Source organism: Phoenix dactylifera, chromosome 4 (assembly GCF_051530095.1).
Source record: "Phoenix dactylifera cultivar Ajwa chromosome 4, Ajwa_hap1_PhDact_Kaust_v1.1, whole genome shotgun sequence".
NCBI lineage: Eukaryota > Viridiplantae > Streptophyta > Magnoliopsida > Arecales > Arecaceae > Phoenix > Phoenix dactylifera.
The window spans coordinates 44472130-44493517 of NC_143193.1; the positions used below are offsets into that span (position 1 = coordinate 44472130).

The 21388-nt window shown below is 38.1% G+C and overlaps 1 protein-coding gene across 1 annotated transcript; it reads right to left on the reverse strand.

The window, feature by feature from the left end:
• Window positions 1-1601: 1601 nt before the first annotated feature.
• On the reverse strand, window positions 1602-16641 carry LOC103719639 (putative carboxylesterase 11). Its single transcript, XM_008808976.6, has 2 exons — window positions 15699-16641; window positions 1602-2469 (listed from the first exon to the last, which is right to left on the reverse strand). The coding sequence occupies exons 1-2, from the start codon at window positions 16481-16483 to the stop codon at window positions 1932-1934; spliced, it is 1323 nt and encodes a 440-aa protein (XP_008807198.3). The 5' UTR covers window positions 16484-16641; the 3' UTR covers window positions 1602-1931.
• Between the last annotated feature and the right edge of the window lie 4747 nt (window positions 16642-21388).

Genomic DNA, 21388 nt, shown 5'->3' on the forward strand with positions numbered 1-21388 from the left:
TTTCGTTTCATTACCGGGTGTTATTTTCTGCTGTGATAGCTACCGTGACGCGTATGACGATGTCATTGATACCGTTGTCCAAACTGCTATTAGGAAGCAGCTCCTGAAGGTTAAGCCCTCGGTCAATATTTATAACTACCAGACGTAATCTCGAAGAACTTTGGATGATAGGATCCTTCCGTGCAGCTTCCAATTGAGTGCCTTCCTCGACTTTCTTATTGACCGACTACTTCTGCTACCTATTTAGCTGCATGGTCTCATATCACGCTCTTTTTTTAATCCGGGATTTGGTAGGAAGCATAAACCTACTCTGTGGGCCCGCGCTTGTTTTTTTATATTTTAGAAGGCCGAAAAAAAACCCTGAGGTCTTCTTTTCTTTGTTTATTTTCTTGCAGTTTTGGTGAATCCTTGTCCATTTCTGCCCTCCCAACTACCACCATCTTGACGTGGGCCTTCCCTTGACTCCGTTCCCAACCAAAACCGATGCATAATATTCTTTGGCCGAATGGTTCAAACACTGATCCGAGGGAGCCAAGCAAGCAAACGTATGCTCCCTTGGCAACTTCCTATTTGCCGTATTTGGCGTGTGTTAGGAGCCTTGAACTCCTTGACTGCGTCGTTTGACCTTTTGGAGCTCGAACTCCCCATGCATGTTAAAAGGGAAAGGGAAGGGAAGCGCCTTCCTCTCATATCGAACGAGGCCTTCTCTTCTACTTGCTTGGAGATGGCTGGGATCAAATTTTCATCGCTGGCCGTTGGCTTCCTTGTCCTCCTGTTGGTGGCTTCCATGGGTCCATTGGTGAGGGCGGCCGATGGCCCTGCACCGCCACCAACCCCCGGCAGTGGTGGTGATGGTGGTGGTGGTGGAAACTCCTCAGTTCGCGAGCTTCCTTGCGTTGCTTCGACCTTGTTCTTCTCGCTGGCATTCTTCGTCTCCCTCTTCTACTAGTGGGAAGAAGTGAGAGGTCACATAGGGGGTGGTTATGTTGATATATCATTACTTCACCAGCCTTCTGTTTGCTCATTGTTTCATTTCATGATGGGAGTTGAGGTTGTTTATCCCATGTAGTGTTGTTTTATTGTACCTGGTTATGATTCATCTATTGCACTTATTATTATAGTGATTTTTATTTCTCGTTATTGGATTCATCTGTTTATCCCTTTTTTCATCCTAGTTCTGAGATGAGCTTAATAAATTTGATCCTATCTAAGTCTGCGGCCACACAATATCGCTATTTTCGCTTCTTCTCCTGTCCAATGTGGATGACACCGTGAATGGCCCAATCCATCATGAGTTGCACCATTCAGCTCCCACCAAACAGAACATGGATATAATGATGCAGCATAGCACCTCTATTTTATTACAATTCGCGGACCAGCAGAATTTAAGCATGCAGTAATACATAGCTTCCCGGTGCACCGCCGACAATTCCTTGAATCAGGGAGCTAGATTAGACACAATAGGATTTGATGCAGGGATATCAGCAATTTGAGCTCAAAATTCCCTACACTATGCACTGCTTAATGATTGGCAAAGAGAGCTACGACCTGATGAGGAAATGTTACAGTGTGCGGAAGGGGAAGGGGCATGGCCCCAAAGATGAAAGTTAAATCAGATTTAATTGAATCTACTCTTTCTGAAAAGTATAACATCCACTAGACATTATGAATAAACGACACGATATACACCCAAGCAACCTGATTAGGATGAGCACCAAAAAGACTTTAGATTACAGCTAATTGATGAATTGCTGCTATGCCTGTATATAGATCATCATTGTCGTTGCCGTCGTTGTCATTGTCATCATTATCATCATCCTTACCCATGCCTTCCCTGTCAAATTGGGATCGGCAATGTAGCAGAAGCACCAGCTCTTCTTCCAGATTCCAAATGCTGATAAATCATACAACTGCAGACTATCCCTCCATGTCTAATAAGAGAACTCATGGCCACGAGTGGATATATACTTCTTGACCCAGATTGCGATGTCTTCAGCACACGCTTGCGCTTGTGGTGTCTTGAGAAGTACATCGAGTGTGGCAAACTCATGCACTGCATCCTTGTACTCGAGGAGGGGAGCATCAACATTGACCTTACGGAGCTCCTCAGAATATGCAATTGCTCGATCCTTCATCCAGTCATGCTCTGCAACCACTGTCAAGGTTGGGGGCATGCATTTTAGCGGAGGCCCCCTTCCAGGTATGAGGGGATTTGCAGCCGGATGGTCTAGGCTGAATTCATCCTCTGGTAAGAACAGCTTCCAAGCAAGCAAGCACATGGATTTGTCATAGAAGTAGGAGTTGGCTAGTTTTAATTCCGAGTGGGTTGGGACCTTTCCAATGAAGAATGGGTACATTAGGACCTGTGCGACCACCTTTACAGGATCTAACAGCTTCCCAGCTTCAACTGCCTTCCGGGCCACAAAATCTGCAATGTTTGCACCACAGCTAACACCAAGCAGAACACACCTGCTTCGACATAGCATCAAGCAAAGCATGAGTTAATGCTGTGATAGCACCAAAGCTAAAATGTCTCAATATTGTTTGACTCCAAGGGAAGCACCGTTAGATATGATGATTTCAATTTTGTACAGCAGGTTTTCAGAGGAAAAAATAAGAAAATCCAAGAATGGAACAAAGCTTGATTTTATTTAAAAAAGAGACTAGTGCAAAAATAAAAGGTAAAATCAGCTTCGGCCAGCTTAGACTATTTAATAATTAAAATATGAGTAATGAATAAGGAAAATGGGTGACATTTAAACGAGTTTTAATTGGAAAAAAGGCTCATCCACTGACAAGTCTAGCACATGTACCTGTTTTCAGATATCCACTTTTATTTTTGCTTCTACTACCACCAATACAACATTGGCTGCAATTACATTATAATATGTACTTCCATGATTAGATTTATTTTCTAGTCCATCTTTAATATTTTCTATTATTCTTTTGTCTATCTCACTTGAAAACATCTATTGACAGAGACAGAAGGAAGTACATTTCTTAAGCCCTTTTAGTCAGATAAAACCGCTAAATAATTTTTTTTCTCCAAGACTTGTATACATTTCTTAACCTACAACAATAGCAGAATAAGACTTTTCTCAATAACCACTTATCATAACTTGGAACTTGTGCCATGAGCCCATGCTACAGTTTTGATATTCCCCTATATATAAATTAACCTTACCAAGTCTCTTTTGCTTAATTCTTGAGCTTGCAAGATGAGGCAAAATCTTCTTACATTTCCAGCACATAAAAGAACACCAAAAAGTCATGGGGAAGCTTTATCTAAATCCGACGTCACTTTGTTTACACTTCATTACAACATGCAAGGGCTTGGTTGCATGTAGAATTGGTTCGCATGCGGGTTTTCAGTTGAAGTCTGTGCATTCTAAAAGCAGGCTTTCATCTTTATGGTCTCATAAACAAATTAATATGCAGCTACAACCCCATGAATTAAAAGAAGAGTACGTTCTTACCTCCATGAATTAGAAGAAGGGAGTTTGTTCTTCATTGTCTCAATAACTGGCACATGTTTAGAAAAAATGATGGTAGAAAAGGTTTGGGGCAGAGCCCATAATGCAGATTTGGAGAATGTAGAGAACATTTTACTATGTGTTAGAAAAAAAACTAACCATCTAGGTGAAGATATCACATTTAATTTTTCAAATCATGATACTACATTCATTAATTCTTGTATCATAATAAATCATCCTACATAAAGAAGACAGCATTATCCCTATGGAATTTATTTCATATCATGTTAAAATCTTCATATGGCACATGACAGTTTATTCTTGTTTTTGACTTCCATACAATTGATCAATCATTTCTTAATTACCCAAAGATTTGGAGACCTCTAACTAAAGATTTTTATTGGCATGTACAGATGAAAACAAACAAAACAAACATCACTGAAAGTTTGATCATACCATGTGCCACCATAGTTCCTAGATTTTCTTGCTCGGGTCATTGATGACCCTCCTCTTTGTATAGACAAGCAGAAATGAGTATTTAGTCTGCAAGTTCCTTTACCCTACCTTGCTTCAACTCATTGTGCATTTATCAAGGGTTGAAAACAGTTGCACTGCATGAGAAGCTGGAGTGCTGCATAGCACGTCAGCAGTAGGCAATCACCTAGGCGAGTGCTTAGGCAGAAGTGGAGGAAGAGGAACAAGAAGGGAGGAAAAAGAGAAGGTGAAAGCAGAGGGTAACAGGATGATGTTAAGGCAGAGAAAGACAAGGAGGAAAGTCCAAGGAAACAGGGAAGAGAGGGTGGTGGGGAAGGACAGGAAGGTAATGTGGATGACAGGAAGCAGAGATGTGGTACCCACATGACTCTTGACTCATATTTTCCACCTAACCGATGTACTGCCTAGGCTGCATGTTTAAGCTTCCCAGGCTATTTTGGGCATAGGCAACTGCTATTTGGCACGGCTGCATTCTGGTGCCATGTAGGCATTCCGGATAGGCAAGGGTCTAGACAAGCATATGAAACTGCATGAACAGCTCTCAGAGCAGTGATGTATCCATACCGATGATATATATTAACAAACAGGTATATATCCTCCCTCTCCCCTCCTCCCCTCACCCCCCCCCACCCCTCAAACTGCACCTAGAATTGGGAAACGAAAAACAAAAAGGTGTCTGACATGACAGTCAAATCTGCAATACCGTCACCAACTTACATGGATTAAATAGAGCTATCTTTGGTTTACATCTAAATCAAATATAGAAATTAAAGCATTTGAGCATCAAATATTACCATGTATAACATTTATATCCCACATGCTCTTACTAACAATAACATGTTTTATCTTCTTACCTTCTAAGGCTCAAATCTGCTGCATCTTTATACTTTTGCAGCCATATAGATTGTGATCTATACCTACATGTCCTTCCATATAAAGCTAACTGATGACAATGTAAAATATTCTGTATATACAATGTTATCGTTCCTATAATGGGCTTGTATACCTCTAGAGAAGTTTATTCATCGACACAGTGAAGTGAATTGTTTTACCATCAGTACAAACAACATCGTATCAACAACTGTGGTCAAAGTTGGCTTCCACTTTTTGGAGCTCCATTCCTCAACCCTGATCCCTATCAGCTTCAATTGCCCTTAACATTAAGGCCACACAAGCAGGATACCATCCCTTCTGACTGTTGTTGTGCTCAGATTGTTTAACTCCACTACCATCCCTTCTTGGCTCTACTACTTCTTACACTTGTCCTTGCTCTACCCTGGACCAACCCCATCAATTTATTTGTTCTAAACTCAGTGGCTTATTTAGGCCTCCATTGCTCTTTCTGGTTCTATTCTATTTTTGATGATTTGAGCATAGACACTTAATGCGACATTAAAGAGATTCAACACATTCGAGAAGCAGACTGATCCAACGCATTTGTCCATTAAAGCTATCTGCCCATTTTGGTGACTCTATTTTAGGTAATGTCCTTAACCTTTGTGATACCATCAAATAGTCATGTATGAATCAAATAATCAAGACCAAGCATGTAACCCCACTCAGTTCAAAAATTTCAGCATCGTAGGTAGACCTTAGCAAATCATGCTTGACTGTCTAGCTAGATATTAGGTGGGCATGTCCAAAAGTTTTTGGCCCATCAACCCAAGTCAGGCCTCACATTTGTGACCCAATTACATTTCAGGCCAGCCACAGACTAGAAAGTCTATTGGCCTGGCCCGTCCTAAAACCATGTATTAATTTGCATTATTATTATTTATGGATTTTAGATATAAAATTTAAATTATTATATCCTAATTCATTTAGATTAAACCTCCAACCCTATCTCCCTATCTCATGAAGACTCCCTAATCATCCATCTCCATTTTCATCTCCTCCCTACCTTTATGAAAGCTTTGTATGATGTCAACTTTAATCTTAGGTGGCCTCAGCAGATAGCACTTAGCCTATCACCACTTAATTGAAGAACATGATGCCAATCATGGTCACTGGTCCTATATCATACAAAGCTTTCGTAAAGGTAGAGGCATGGGGAAATATGTTTTGGATAAAAGGATAGGCCTCATGATGGCGATTAAATACAATTAGATGAATGGGAAGAAGAGAGTTTTCTGAATGCAGATTTTTGAGCTATACAAAGAGGATATGAAACGTACATTTTGCACATGGCAAAAGGATGTGGGAGATATAAGATACATATCATAACCTTTAATATTGAGTTCTAATATGTATAAACATTCAAGGATGGAATACATTTAATTTTGGCTTATTATCTAGTTAGGACTATAGGTGAGTCCTATTTAGGGAAATGGAGTTAATTGAAATTGACATTAAATCTAATTTTTCAGCTCCCTTTTGTTTGAGGGTTATGATGGATTAGCACCCCCTTTGACCTGCTTACTCCCAGCCATTCTTGACAAACATGTTTAACCGCCCAATTTATTCAAGGTTAGGGGTAAGTATTTTAAACAACACATGGTGCTACCTTTTCCTTTTAACATGTTGTAAAACATTCAACCATATAGGGTGAAGTAGTTTGCTCCTAGGCTAAAAGGGGTCAGGAATAGTTTAACCTATTAATTCTGGACAAACTCTTTCAAGCAAACCTGACCTCAGAGTAATAGAGTTAAGCTCTTTCATTGATTTTTAATACTTCGATTTGACTAAATCGGGAACCTATTGTGGTATGAGCCATCAATAGCTTTAATATTTGGAGTATAAAGATCTCAAAAGTGATTAGGTCAAAAGACTAAAAGGTAAGTTCCGTGTTGATTATGCAGTGAGCTAAAAGAAACTTTAAGATTCATTGATGACAATAATTTACCAATAAGGACCTCTTAATTCCATTATCAGTTTTGACATATACATATTTAATTGTTAAAAAATGTTTAAAGGATGAAGTTATTAAAATTTGTCATAGCTAGCCAAAAAGATGATTTAAAATAAGTTTTTGATTATGCTAAACACAGAGGAGTTAAATCCATCCTCAAAATGTTTGGCTTGAGTTTGGCTGAAGAAGGCTGAAGAAAGAGTGGTTGGGGCGAGATCAGATATCTAGTCCTATACAATATTTAAAGAAACACAGCTAGGAATTATGGAAACTGGTGTTTGGAGACCTAGTCAACCTTCTCGGGTAGACTTAGTCAAGCCATTGTCTGCTAGGCCTAGCAAGTCGTCGATTTCAAATCTAAAGCTAAGAAAAATGCAGCCAAGCTATCTGACCTTGATGGTTCAACTGTTAAATCAACGGAGTCGATAGAATCGATAGTAGCAACTCGTGCAGGTCGAGGAACAAAAATATACTAAAAGGAAAGAAAGAAACAAATGAAATCTTGGTTTCTAATTCTGTTTGCTTAGCTCCCATAAGTTGCTTCTCTCTCCATCAAACCTACGTCTTCGTCACTATCCCTTCATGAGTCTCTATCACCCTTCTTTTGCAATCTCCATCGCTATTCCCATGGGTGATGCCGAGCACCCAAATTCATCTTTCTTTGAGATCTTGTCACTGCCACCACCATGGTAGAAAATTCATAGTCACCAAAGGGCTGAAGAACAGTAGGGAAGTCTCAGGCCGTAGGTGTCCACGAAAAAGTGCTTCCATGCTTGAGAAAGGTAAAAAGGTAGGCTTTTAGTTAAAGAGTTTAGAGACAGAGAAAGGAGTAGAGGTATTATGAGATGAAGATTTGATCCCAACCAAAACCTAGCCACCAGGCTAGCACAATGGATTGAAGGAGGCTAACTCCGAGTCATGAAAAGAGATCATGCTATGACATTTGGAGGAAGGTGGACAATGAAGTTTGCTGGCAGATACAACTAGGTCTGTGATCCCATGACTTCTCGTATCCTGCGGCCAACTCAAGGTTGACCTGTCTCCAGACTAGAGAACCATGACATAGACTACACATCATTCAAGTAGCGTCAATGGGTTCAAAAATATTAATAGAAGCAACTTTCTCATGGCTCAATCAAATTAATAAGGAAATCTGCATACTCAAAAAAGGAATTAGATTTCAAACTAGAAAGAAAACATGAGTTGTGAGTACAACAATATTGTGGATCTTTTGTATCGCCCAAATCCTACATGTAAGAAGTTGAAGTGGTCAACAAGGCCAAAGCAGAGTTAGAAAATCAATGCAATTTGCATGACAGAGAGGTTTAAAGAATGGGGCTGACATAATGGGATAAGGAGCAATGCAAGTGTTTTACAAATGATCTTAATTGGCCCATCGACCAAAAGGGTCTATTAGGTCAGTATATAAAACACAAGATCATCATGCATCAAAGCATCAAATCATACTCAACAATTCATATTGTTCAAAGATCTCAAGACCATTAGATCTTAGTGAGTTTTTTGCGTCTCCTTTTTGAGCTTTAACCAGCCATAAGTCCCTATTTTTGCTTTCGTTTATATTTATTGAAAGTTTTTGAGCTCATAAAGAATTGTTTTGGATGTTGAATGAATGCTCTTATTTCTTGTAATAGAACAAAAATGGTCAAACTTAAGTTTGATACATAAATAGAAAGCATTATGTTTTTGTGGGGGGGAGGGGAGGAGGGTTGGGGGCAAGGTGTAAAATCCTAATACCTAGGCTCATATTGGTCAAGTGCCAGTCAAATACAAATCATTATGGATTGATATTGATAGGAAAAAATAACAGGGTGTTCCATCCTTTTTGACTCAATATGGTCAATCTAGGTACCATATCGAAGTGGTTCCAACAAGCCTAGTAGTTTCCGCTTGTTACTAGTCAATGCCCAGTGGTAGCCCTCGATTAAGCCCAGTTTTCCCAGAATCAGACACCAAGGGGCATCCTAAGTATTTTGTTATTTCAATGGACTGTTCATGTACTGCCAATATGGTCTAGAACTTGAATCCGTAGGTTAGGGGTGACCTTAGCCTTGGTGATCTGTTGGGATTTACATTCCATTGGGTGCTCTATCACCCTTATAAATTTAAGATACCCTGCCACTTTTATTTCATATTTCTGGCACATACTTTGTATTTTCTTTGCATTATGCTTTAGTAAGCACATCAAGAAAATGATGCTTACCCAATAATGCGTGCTTACTAAAGAAGTTTATACAATGATAACCTAGAAGTAACAGCAAAAATAAATAAATAAGGGCAGGTGATGTGATCACTAAAATGGTGACACAAAATAAATTGGAAACCCCCAATGGACCTAGTTAAAAGCCAAAAGAATATTAGAGGCAAAAGGCTTAACTTGGCAGTACAAAGAAAATTTGGTTCTTGGTGTAGGGAACTTATTGGTGCCTACATCTATATAAGTAAGATGAGGTTTCATCTTGGTGGTTATCTTTAAACCATGGAATCAACATAGTATTATAAGTAATCTAGGGTATTTTTGCCAACATCAAGCTAATAACAACCAATAATGGAGCGCTACCAAGGAATTGCATCATTAAAACTTTCATATCAAAACAAAACACAAGTTTCAAAATTTAAATGTCTGAAACAAAAGTGGATATAAGTCAATGGCACCTATATGCACAGTGTACCATACCAATCCCAAAGTTTTGTTGTCCCACCCAACTTACGAATCGCAAAATTATTGAATCATGTGGCACACAGCACATGTAGGTACCCTTCACTTGCACACACATGGAAACAGAATTTGCCTTTTATAATGAAAGGTCATCTCCTCTTTTTATCTCACAGAGGATATGTAAAACAAAAAGGTTTCAGTCCAGCACTTTTTATTAATCAAAAACCTTGCTGACCAAACCTTTTCTAGAAGCCTTTAGACAATAACCAAATCTTACAGGACTAGAAGAACCTTTTCTATCAATTCAATCTTTGCATCTAGTAGCTCTCTTTGAGACTGGCTTAGAAATGTCTGGGCTTAACACAAAGCCTAAAAGATCATATAAGAGGATGATTTCTATTTCCTAGCTAGTATATAGAGCAAACCAATGCTTAAGGAAACATAATGAGTTTCTAGCAATTTTTTGCATGAGAATTTTCAGGTAGTCGATGCTGAACATATAATGTCATTGTCTTAATAGTTTTTAGAGAATTTAAAGGAAAGCATTTTATATATTTTATTTCCTCAACTCCATTTTATGATGAGATCTAAGCAGAACTCCAATCCATAAGCAGCAGCTGACTGCATTATTTTAGGAGGAAGAAATAAGACTACAGAAGCCAGTTGTCTAATTTGAAGAAAAGAGGAAAAGTTGAGGTTAAGATCAGTCAATCTCTAATCTCTCTCTCTCTCTCTTCTTCTCCGTTCTCTTCCTTTTCTCCTCTCTTTCATTCAGATTCATTTCCTCTTTAGTCAGGGCAGATCTGATTTCAAGCAGGCTCTAAACCAATATTTTAAGTTTCACTTCCTGGCCTGTACAGATATCTTGCCAATACAGTATGCCACTGTGCCAACACATGTTACACCATTGGAGCAGGCACATCACCCGTAACATGTCTTGATACAGGAGCATACTGAGCCCTTGTACTGATACTAACCATACCAGGTTGTTGTGGCATGCTTTGTATCACCCTATATGCTAGGTACTTAAAATGTAGTTTTAAACCCTTACTCGAATTATCTCAAGGCAACCCAATAGCAAATCACTAAAATCCATCTAATTATATTTCCATACAGGTACAACCTTAGAGACATTTATCTCAAGAACCTCCATCACTTCTACATGGAGACAAATCATCAAGAGGCTACATGGTAGGGGCTGGTCCTTGCCTCCTCCCACTACCTTCTTGGAGCTGCTATGGAGTAAAATTTTACAAAGTGTATTGCCTTAACCTATTCATATAATATTATATTTGCACTTTGCATGCATCATGCACATTATTTTGCCTTTGAACAAGGATGCTTGTTTCTATCATTATTTGCAAGTTTCCCACCCCTTGCCACACTAATTTTGTATTCTTGGCATATATCTTAGGTTGACTCTGCATGGTACTTTAGTTTTATGGAATGACAACCTAGGAGTTACATCTAAACTTAAATAAATAAACGCAGGTGATTTGATAGCTAAAATGGTTACATCATGGGGGTCTTTACCTCCTACTAAATTCTCAAATTGCTATAAAGTAAAATTCTGCAAATTGAATTGTCTTCAGCCCATTATTTTGATATTTCACTGGCACTCTGCATTGTATCATGTTGATCACTGGCTTGCTTTTTGACTACAAGGCTTTTCTGTTGTTGTTGGAAAACAAACTTCGATAGATTTATATTATGTACTAAGAGAATAGAGCAAAATAGGGTGTAATTTCTAAGACAAGACATACATTTATATTTTATAGAGCAAAGCCTTATGGCCTACATGCAAAAGTCTAGACAAGCTTAGGCTTTTTGTTGACCCAATGTATTGATTTTTATGAGGACAAAACAATTGAGTATGATGCTAATGATTTTATATTTTTGGAGCAGTTAATTTGTTATATAGGAAGCTCAGTGAGTTTGAGAGATTAGAGAAGCATGGAGAAATTTTTGAAGAGTTTTGGAAGTTTCTGTAGTGGATGAGTTGACCCCTAAAGATCACGAGTCGACACCTGAATGGCCACAGATAGAAAATAAAAGGCAATTAAAACAATCTTTTCACGAGTCAACTCCTGAAGATTACGAATCGATCCGTCTGCACCTGATAACAGTAACATCTAGTTTTTCTACGAAACCAGAACGGCCATATTCACTTCCAACGACTAGTTTAGCATCTATAACGGCTCGAAATATCTTCCAACTGATTTTTGAAGGTATAAATGTATAGGAACAGTCAATAAAAAATAAGAAGACGAAGATCAAAAAAAATGAGTGGATAAGGTAAAAAGAAAGAAATGCAAGTCTATCACCACTTCTTGAGCTTCAACTTAAGGATCAATCTGAGAAGTGATCATTTAACTCCTCTACCCACTTTAAAGAGAGCTTCCAAATATTGACAGAAAGCTTCAGCTTAAAATTTTCAAATTCCATCACAACATCAAGAGCAAGCAAGAGAAAAAAGGGGGAAGTGCTAAACTCTACTCACCAAGATCTCAACTTTCAGAGCAATCAAACTTGAGCTTCAACGGCATCAATCCAACCTTTGTAGAGGTTATATTGTATGTATTTTCTATCTTTCTTTTCTACACGAGATTAAGAAATCTTGTATGGAATTTTTGGTATAGCTAACACCGTAAAAAATCAGCTGGCTTATAAGATTTGGTTGTACCCGTGAAACAACTACTTTGCGGTCGATTGTCTTGAAAAATTGACTAAGTTTTGCTGAGCTTGAAAATCAGCAAAGAGTTTCTAAGGGTTGAAACTCGGAGTTGGTTTAGCCGTACCAGCAAAATAGCTTGATTTTGGTTTGATTACTAAAAAAAAATCAACTGGGTTTGGTTGTGAGCCTAGAAAACAAATGAGTTGTAATCTTGTATATAGATTATAGTAAAATTTTCATGAGAGAAGCCTTGGGAAGTGGATGTAGGAGCTGAGTTTGGCTCCGAACTACTATAAAATCTTGGTGTTTAATTTGTTTGTACTTATTCTTATCTTCTGCATTTATTTGTCATTCATTTCGCTGTGCATACTTCAATTTCAGATTAGTTTTAATTAAAAATTATTTAAGTTTATAAAAAAATTAAAAAATCCAATTCACCCTCCTATTGGGTTGTCATCTTGGGCAACACTTTTGCCTTATATATTTAAATTATGTCAAAACATCAACTCCAACAAGTTGGAAGCATTTTACTGAAAAAAATTACCACAAGATCTCAAAAGGGTCAGTTCGATGTAGAGCAACACTACTTAAACACTTGGCTTGTGCATGAACACTCACTAATCATGATTCATTAGGAACTCAGAAAAGCGGGATATATTAGCGATGGCTACATTCACTTTGGAGAAATTAAAATGAATCTTAATAAACAAAACATTTATCTTTCAAGTGTTACTGTCTTGCCATGGGTCGCACCAGCTGTTAAACTTAAAAAGCAGACAAAATATGAAAAAGTGTTTTCGATTCTTTCAAGGAAATGGTAGACCTATGGAGGAAATGGTGAAACTATTTGGAAAGAACAAGTAGATTTTTCAATTGGCAGTGCATCTATGTATTGTCATTACCTAACATCTTTGGGGCAAAAAGGAACCAAAGAAAATTTAATGATAAATGCATGCATAATTCCAGCAATTTGTCGTGTAGGTAAACAAACTCCAACTAATGGGAATGTAAACTAAATAAATACGACACAAGCCAAACCATTTTGATGATTAGAAATGCAAAGATAGGGAAATCTTGTTTGGCCAGCAAACAGAATTAAATGGGGAATACATCGTAAATGCAATGTACACTGAGTAAGCATAGTTTTCGGGCAATGTATAATATACCAATGCATCTTTCAAGGAACTGATTAACATTACAAAATTAACAAGAAAAAGGTCATCTAGATTAGGTAAACTGAAGATATTATTTGACTCAATCCTAACAAAGAAAATATCTCCATCTACTTGTATTTTAGATCCTTCCAAACTCCATCTAGATCTCTGGAGGTCTTCCCTTATATTTTTAGCACTTCACCTACTAGAAAGTTCCTCATCTTACCAGGCAGAATGCACTCTTTCATAATTTTATGCTTAACTGATCTCTTTATGTCATCCTAAGCATTTAATCTTTCTAATGCTTATCTTTGTCATCCAGGTCTTTTCCATTGCCCATCACAATGAATCATACAATATTGTAAGCCTTACTGCTGATAATTTAAATGATCAATACATCAATAAATAAATTGAATTAAACCATGATACGAAACAATGAAATACAATGCTCATATGCAAAATGGTTTAAGAGAATTGTTAAACCAATCAGCTAATAAAAGCAATATAACTTCCAGAATTAAAAAAATAACTTACAAAGAATACTTTTACTAAATTCATTCTTGAACTTGCACACATGCTCAAAAAGTTCATAATAATTACTAATTTTGATTAAACAAATTTGGTTACATCATTTATTCAAAACCAACCCATGGAGTAATAATTCAGTCAAAATTAAGTTGTATTTTGCATCAAAGGAAATAAACTCACCAAAAAGAGCACTTAAAACGTAAATTTGAAAAATATGATTTTTTCAACATCGAAATAATACTTGGCTTCTTTTCAACTTATGGATCAAAATTAAAATTCTGCCACAGACTCACAATCTGTAAAACCATCCCTTTCATTTATTTCATCATTTAAATAATTCTAAGAGTATTAGCTTTTTTGCAATGGAAGACCCAACTAGTAAGCCATCATATAAACAAAAAGAAGATGCAATAATAGTCAAACCAGAAACCTATAGCCTCTGAAGCAATTCCATCAAACTCATTGAAAACTTTAGTAATCACTGTCTTGAAACTCCCTTCTTTTTTACAATCAAAATTTTGTGCTTTTATGGAAGTGAAATGGAGAAACCAGCCCCAGTTCCATACAGTAAACAAAAACAGAGCCTGCAGTCCTTTTAATTAACAACATCTAAATATATCAAAGTGAGAATATGCACTATACGAGGCCTTATTAATCCTTATGACCACAACATGCCTAATATGAAGGAGCAATGTTAGACTTCCAAAGGAGCCTTCCACACCAATTGGAATGAATTTATCCTGATGCATTACTTGATTTATAAGCAGATTTTCCTACTTATCATTTAAAAGATTTGACACTGTTTTACTTTACGCAACCTTGAAAGCTAGTACATCTCAACCATAATAAAGATTGCAATAAAATATTTAATTGAAACTTTAACCTACCATGGTACTGTATGATCCTTCTTCAGCTTATTTTAGTACATATTCAATATTCTTAGTACTTTATTATTACCCAACAAGAATAACTTATAATGTCCAAGATGACTCCTCAAGCTCCAGCTACCATCCATGGTATAGTATTTCATAGCTCATTTCCAGAATCATCAAGAAAAGACAACGAAAAGCATATAGATTTTAAGACTGACAATGTAATTAACAAGCATTACAGTTTCAACACAAGCAATGGAATTCTCCTCCATAAAAATGAATATGAAAGCACCCACTATTCCTGATATTCATAAGCATATCTCTGCTCTTGATAATACTGCAACAAAGATCCACTAGTTCTAACAAGAATTCTCAACATTCAGCTGTTCTACTAATCGTTGTCTTAAACTACAGAATTCTGGAGAGCTACTGGATAACCACCTATAGATAAATCAGCTTGTAGCAGCCAGTATATATTTTGATTCTTAACCTAAAACATGTAGAACATAATTATTCGAGATCACTAGAAGTACCATGAAAAGTTACTTTTCCACATTTTCCAAAAGCTACACATGGATCAAATAAAAATTTCCATTAGAACTAAGCAAGTTCAATCTTGCATATGAATATGAATCCCGGTTGTAAGGTCCAGACTGAAAAATTTCAACTCCAGCAGGTACTATCAAATGCCCTTCTACAGTCGAACATTGAAACCGTGTGATACCCGATGCTGCTATTGCCACTTTCAATTTTTTACCAAATTCGGTTCGCTCGAACTAATTCCTTAAAGCAATGTCATCTTCACTATCAAAAATATATATATCAAGATCTCGCAAAAATGGCCAAGAACGACAACAATTTCACGACATCATCAATAGATCCAACTCATCGACACCAATAAGTCAAATGAAAGAAACGAGCAGAAGGAACTGCTAGTAGTAGTAGAAGAACAAGAGGAAGAAGAAGGAGAAAGGAACCTGGAGGGATCAGCATGAGCCGCCAGCCACGGCTCCACCATGGACGCCCCAAAAGTATCCACAATATGCCGCTGCACATCCGACCGCCTGACTTCCGCCGCAGCCCCACCACCAGACTTCGCACTCCCCATCGACTTACTACACTCCGCCAGATTCGCCTGCTTCCCCAGCCAGTTAAGCACCTTCAGCCCATCCTCAAACGCGGCCGGGTACCGGCTCTCGGGCGCCAGCCTGTACCCTACGGCAATCACAATCGCCTCGCAATGCCTGGCGATCCGCCGGCAGAAGAAGTCATTGGCAGCGGAGGCATTGCTTCCGGCGACGAACGCGCCGCCATGGAACTGGATCACGACCGGCAGCCGCCGCGCGGCCGCAGGGCGGCGGGCGGATGGGCCAACGGAGGGGAGGTAGCCGCCGTAGGGGGCGCCGCCGTCATAGCTGTTGCGGCGGGGAGGGGGGTGGGGGGCGGCTGCCGCGGGCGAGGGCGAGGGCGAGGGCGAGGGCGAGGGGCAGGGGGAGGGGAGGCTGTTGCGGCGGATGGGAGGAGAGGGGGAGGGATCGGGGAGGAAGATGCGGACGGAGAGGGAGGTGAGGGGGTCGATGTGGATGTCTTTGGTGGCGACCTTGTCGTCGGCGAAGGAGGGGTTGACAGGGGCGGTGGACTCCTCGGGCCGGGAAGTGACGCCGAAGGGATCGAAAGAAGGGTTCTGGATCCGGGACTGGAGGCGGTGGCGGAGGAGTAGTTTAAAGAAGACACTGTAAAGCTTCACGCCAACGCTAGGCATTGGCACCCCTCTTTCTTCCTTCCCTTCTTTTTCCGCGGGGGTTTTCGGGTTGAGAAGAAGAGAGATGGGAGGTCGGAGATCTGGGGAGGGGGGCAGGTGGGGGTAGTTCAGTGAGATGGAGTGATGGGAGATAAAGAAGAAAGCGTGGGGAAGGGGGAGGTGGGGAAGGGGGAGGATGGGGACATGGCCCTTTTGTTGGCTTGTGGTGACAGCTTCTCGGAGTTACTCTGTTGCGATCGGGGTTGTATCTTTAACGCCTAAGAAGGATTCGCCTTCCTTCGCGCGAATCCACCGTTGCGTCATCCACTGATAGATTTGAGATCTGTGCGCTGTATGATCCTACGGTGGATTCTCGCTAAGGAAGATGAGTCTTTCTTTCTCACGAAGGATACGCCCCGACCCACTCGGCCGATGCTATAATTGCTGTTCAACTTAATTTAAATTAATTACCGGGGGCGGTCTCCCGTGCGTAATAGAAGTTGGCCAGCTGGCTTTTGCATCATGGAAGGAAATAAGAGGCTACAAGATCGCCTGTCACGCACGGTTTCGTTAGTGGGACCAATCAAACCGTGCCATATGGCATGGAGGTGAACTTTGTTACCGTTGGGATATAGGCAGGCCACTCTCGAGTTTGATGTTGTGCTTGATGTGGCGCCTAACGAAAGGTCCGACTCATCTAGCCCAGTAAGTTGATCCAATATTATCTTGCCACGTCGATAAAAAAAAAAAGTAGAAGTGAGTGAAAGCCTGGGAGGCGGATTGGGAGAAGAAGGCAAGAATCTTCCTGTTGGTATAACGGAAATGCAGGGCTGGCAATCGGATCGGATCGAGTATAGAATAAGGGCTGGCAAGAATTTTTTTAATACAAAATCTGTTTAGATGTTTTTATAAAATTATATTAAAAATTTTATAGAAATTAAGCATGGTGATCCATCTAATTGCTTTTTCCAAGAATCTATCTAAACTCAGAGTAAAAAAAAAAAAGTAAGATTGATGGAGCCCATTCAATGCTAGATGAAGTTTGATTGATATACGGTCATGCTTAAATAGACAGCTCAATTCATGGATCTTACGAAATTTTTCAGCTCAATTTTTTTATAAAGCATTCTCTAAATATATCAAAAATTTACTTTTGAATCAGACTATGTATAATATAATTCAATTTTTTAAAAAAATGAAACAAATTAAATGCGATAAACTAGGCGGAGTTGGGTCATACTCAATGTATCTTGCGGGCTAAAGTAGTTATACTTGAGGATGACTCAGCCATGGTTATTGGCTGAATCTATGAAGGCACTGGCGGTATGTGTAGATGTCACCTCTTGTTTCGAGATATTCAGATCATGATTAGTGGTGGCATGGTGTTCCAGGCCAAGTATGTTTATAGATAAGCTAACAAAGCCACAGACTAAGTGGTATCATACGTAGCCAATCACTTTGGAGGCGCCTTATAGGTCGGAAAGGAGGCTGCCTAGAGCGCTCTGGAATGTGTTATCTTTTTGATTTTTTTTAATTGTATCATACTAAAAATTATATAAATCATCCGTTTTAGTAAAAAAAATAATTAATTAATTACTGCCGCTCCCCCAGTGATGACTGCCGTTTAAAGTACTATTATGATCAGTTTGAAAAATGGAAGAGGTGCTAGTAACTCATCCATTAGAAAATGGCAGATGATAGAAATGGAAAGTAAAAACAATAAATTTATTTGCTGAGTTCCCTATTTGGAAAATAAGACACCAATATTTTTTTAAGAATGTTATCTTACTTGATAAACATGAAATGGCCAAAAGAAGTGGATTTTACTCTGAGTTCGTTGGAGGAGCGTGAGAGGTGAGACCGTCATAACGGCTTGTTATTTTAAACCTTGCACGAGAACAGAGTGAGCTGGTGGCGTGTGGGAACGATACATTCTCGATGCGGATGTCCGGCCAGTGGCAGCAAATGAATACTTCGTTGTGCTCTAAAAGTCGTGCTTGAACTGCGTCATATGCTTTATGTGCGTCATATGCTTTATGATAATAATACTACTTGATAAATAATTCATATATTAGGAGTGGAGCTCCAGGCTGCATGGCAGGGCGCTGTCTATGCAAGACGGGTGCTAGAGGCCAGACACATCATTTTGAAGGGAGACTCGACGGTGGTGGTCGAGTGGATTCTACACGGAGGGCGGAGGGAGCAATGTACCCGCTATTCGGCGATATCTAACAGTTGATGAGCGAGTGTGATTTCTTTCAAACCGTCCATGTGTACCGAAAGACGAACATAGTGGCTGACTGAGAGGCTATCTATGCCGCTCAGCACATCGAAGAGATTATTTGGACACCGGAGTTGAATGTTCCTTCATTTTTAAGTAGGTTTTTTTTTTTTTTTTTTTTGATTGGGTGGCGATACTCAGGCTTGCCAACGTAACAAAAAGAAAAAAAAATCCATAGATTTAATGGAATCAGATGCTGTGGCGTAGAATTATTAAAATAGTACATATTTGGTGGGACATTGCGGGCCACTGCAAGCCGCGGCTCTTCTCATGGGTCATGTTCAATGTGGAAGTTTCATTGACAAGATTACAAAGGTTAGGTTGTCAAAATGTATGAATTTGAATAAGGTTTCAGTTAACAAATCTTTGAGTTGATTCAGTTTAGGGTGAGGTAGTGTCAAGTTCCCAGATGATCCGACCCATCATCCTTGATTATTAGAATGCAGCCGTAGAGCAAATCTACACAACCATATATATGTTACATACGTTCAACACAATCTCATATACAAGATTGGTATATCTCTATTATTATTAAGCAAACTCTCCGGCTTCAACCTAGAGTTCGGCTCCATAGTTTTGAATTTTATAATCTATCATGTCATTTAAAAATGAAAGTTCAATTTCTACAGGATTTTTCATTAGATATCGGTATTAATGTGCTTGGCCATCATTAAAACTTATTACTAACATGCAATAAAAGCTTTAACTATTAAAGCCTTCTATTTATTGTAATTTATTATGTTGGCAATTGAAAAAGGAGGGAAAAAAATCATATCTTGTGCATTGTATGGTCAATATTATTGATTATGGTATTAATGATAGGAATTGCTGTTTGACTATTATTAAAGTTCTTTTCTTAATATATATCAAAAATTTGTCAATTAAATTATTCTATATATTATAATTTATTGCACTATTATATTATATTTTAAAAATAGTTAAAAAAAAGAGTCAAATTATATTCTATGCATAGTGCAGGGCTAGTATTAACAACACTAGTATCAATGATGAGAGTTTCTCCATGGAGACTTAATTTATGCAGTGTTCTCTCTTCGCCATATGGATGTCGATATTAATGGTATTGGTTTAATAATTAGATTTTCTACTCATCCATTATTAAAATTTATTACTTAATATACTATAGAAATTTGGTTATTAATATTTTTTATAAATTATGATTCATTAAATTGCTATATTACATTTCAAGAATAGTTAAAAAATAGAAAAAATCACATCCCTTATTACATGGCTTATATACTAATTTTAAATTCTAAAACCATTATGGAGAGTTCCCTGATTATAGACTTCATACCACCTCTCTCTTCTTTTGCCGGAGTTTCTCCACTTCTCGAAACAATGGTTAACGAGACATGCAGATGGATGCAAAAAGCTAGTATGATACCGACAATTTTGATGAGGGAGGACTCCACTTTTTATCTTTACCCCAATCTCGGCAGTCCTTGACTCCCGGTACAGACTTTGCTTTGGGAGGGCAAATAAGCAATGAATTGGTTGAGTATCAGTGGATCTGAAGTTTACTATTGTCAATTATAACCTTTTGAAATGATATGTTTTAACTATAATTTTCGAGTCCGAGATTGAGAAGAAAGCAACAAATGAAGTACATATTAATATGCTCAAAACCAATTTAACTTGTGCAATTGTTGAATCAAAATTCTATTTAACTCTCATTTTCAGTTATAACTCTACAGAAATTAAATATAAATGAAAAGGGTAAATAAAATTATTAATATAATTTGAGAGGATTATATACCAAGAAAAATAAAAATTGAGAGGAACAATATAGAAACAAAAAAGAATGAATAGAATAAAAAAGAAAAAAAATATTTGAACCAATATGATGATAAATAATAGAAGATATATACAATAAAAGAAGGTTAAACAACAAAATTGGAAGTGTGTGGACATATCTGGGCACGTGTTTAGTCCCACATCGGTCATTCGTCGATGAGATCTTAGGTACTTATATAAGACTAAGAAATCAAAAAAATAACTTTTGGCTAGTCTTTTCGGGTGAAATCTTGGGTTGTGACAAGCAGTATAGAATATCATCACATTTCCAGAACAAACAAATATGATCAGTAGATACAAGAGAAAAATAATAACACAATACAAGATAGGACCAAGATAAACACTCTTACCAATACTTTATTACTCTTCTTACTCTCCAAAAATCTTGTTAGGTAATTAATCATAAATTTTAGATATCTCTTCTTTATCACACTAAGCTTATCTCAAGGAATTAGATTTGAGGGGCATGGACACTCAGATGCAATTTGGAATAGGGATGCACATTGGCTTGGGCTAGCCCATGGTCATGCAACCTAGCACGCACTATAAGGCAATAATTTATGGGGTGAATTGAGCTCAGGTCACAAACTTTTGGCCCGATTTGAGCTTATGATCCTGATAGTCCAATCCACACTGGCTTGATACTTATACAGCATGTATGTATGTATGTATCTATATATATATATATATATATATATATATTAGACAAAAATAGTGAAACTGTAATACTAAAATTGTTCATCATATAGATAAAGATGCTAATCATTTAAGGAATCGTTCTTATTTATATAAATCATCGATGTATATTTGGAATTACAAACATTGACTATAGA

Excerpts from the sequence above, each read along its gene's own strand:
- LOC103719639 (XM_008808976.6), bottom strand. The coding sequence starts at position 16,483 with ATGCCTAGCGTTGGCGTGAAGCTTTACAGTGTCTTCTTTAAACTACTC. Across the intron at positions 2,470-15,698 it reads GCTCATGCTGATCCCTCCAG|GTGTGTTCTGCTTGGTGTTA; the intron begins GTTCCTTTCTCC and ends ATGTCGAAGCAG.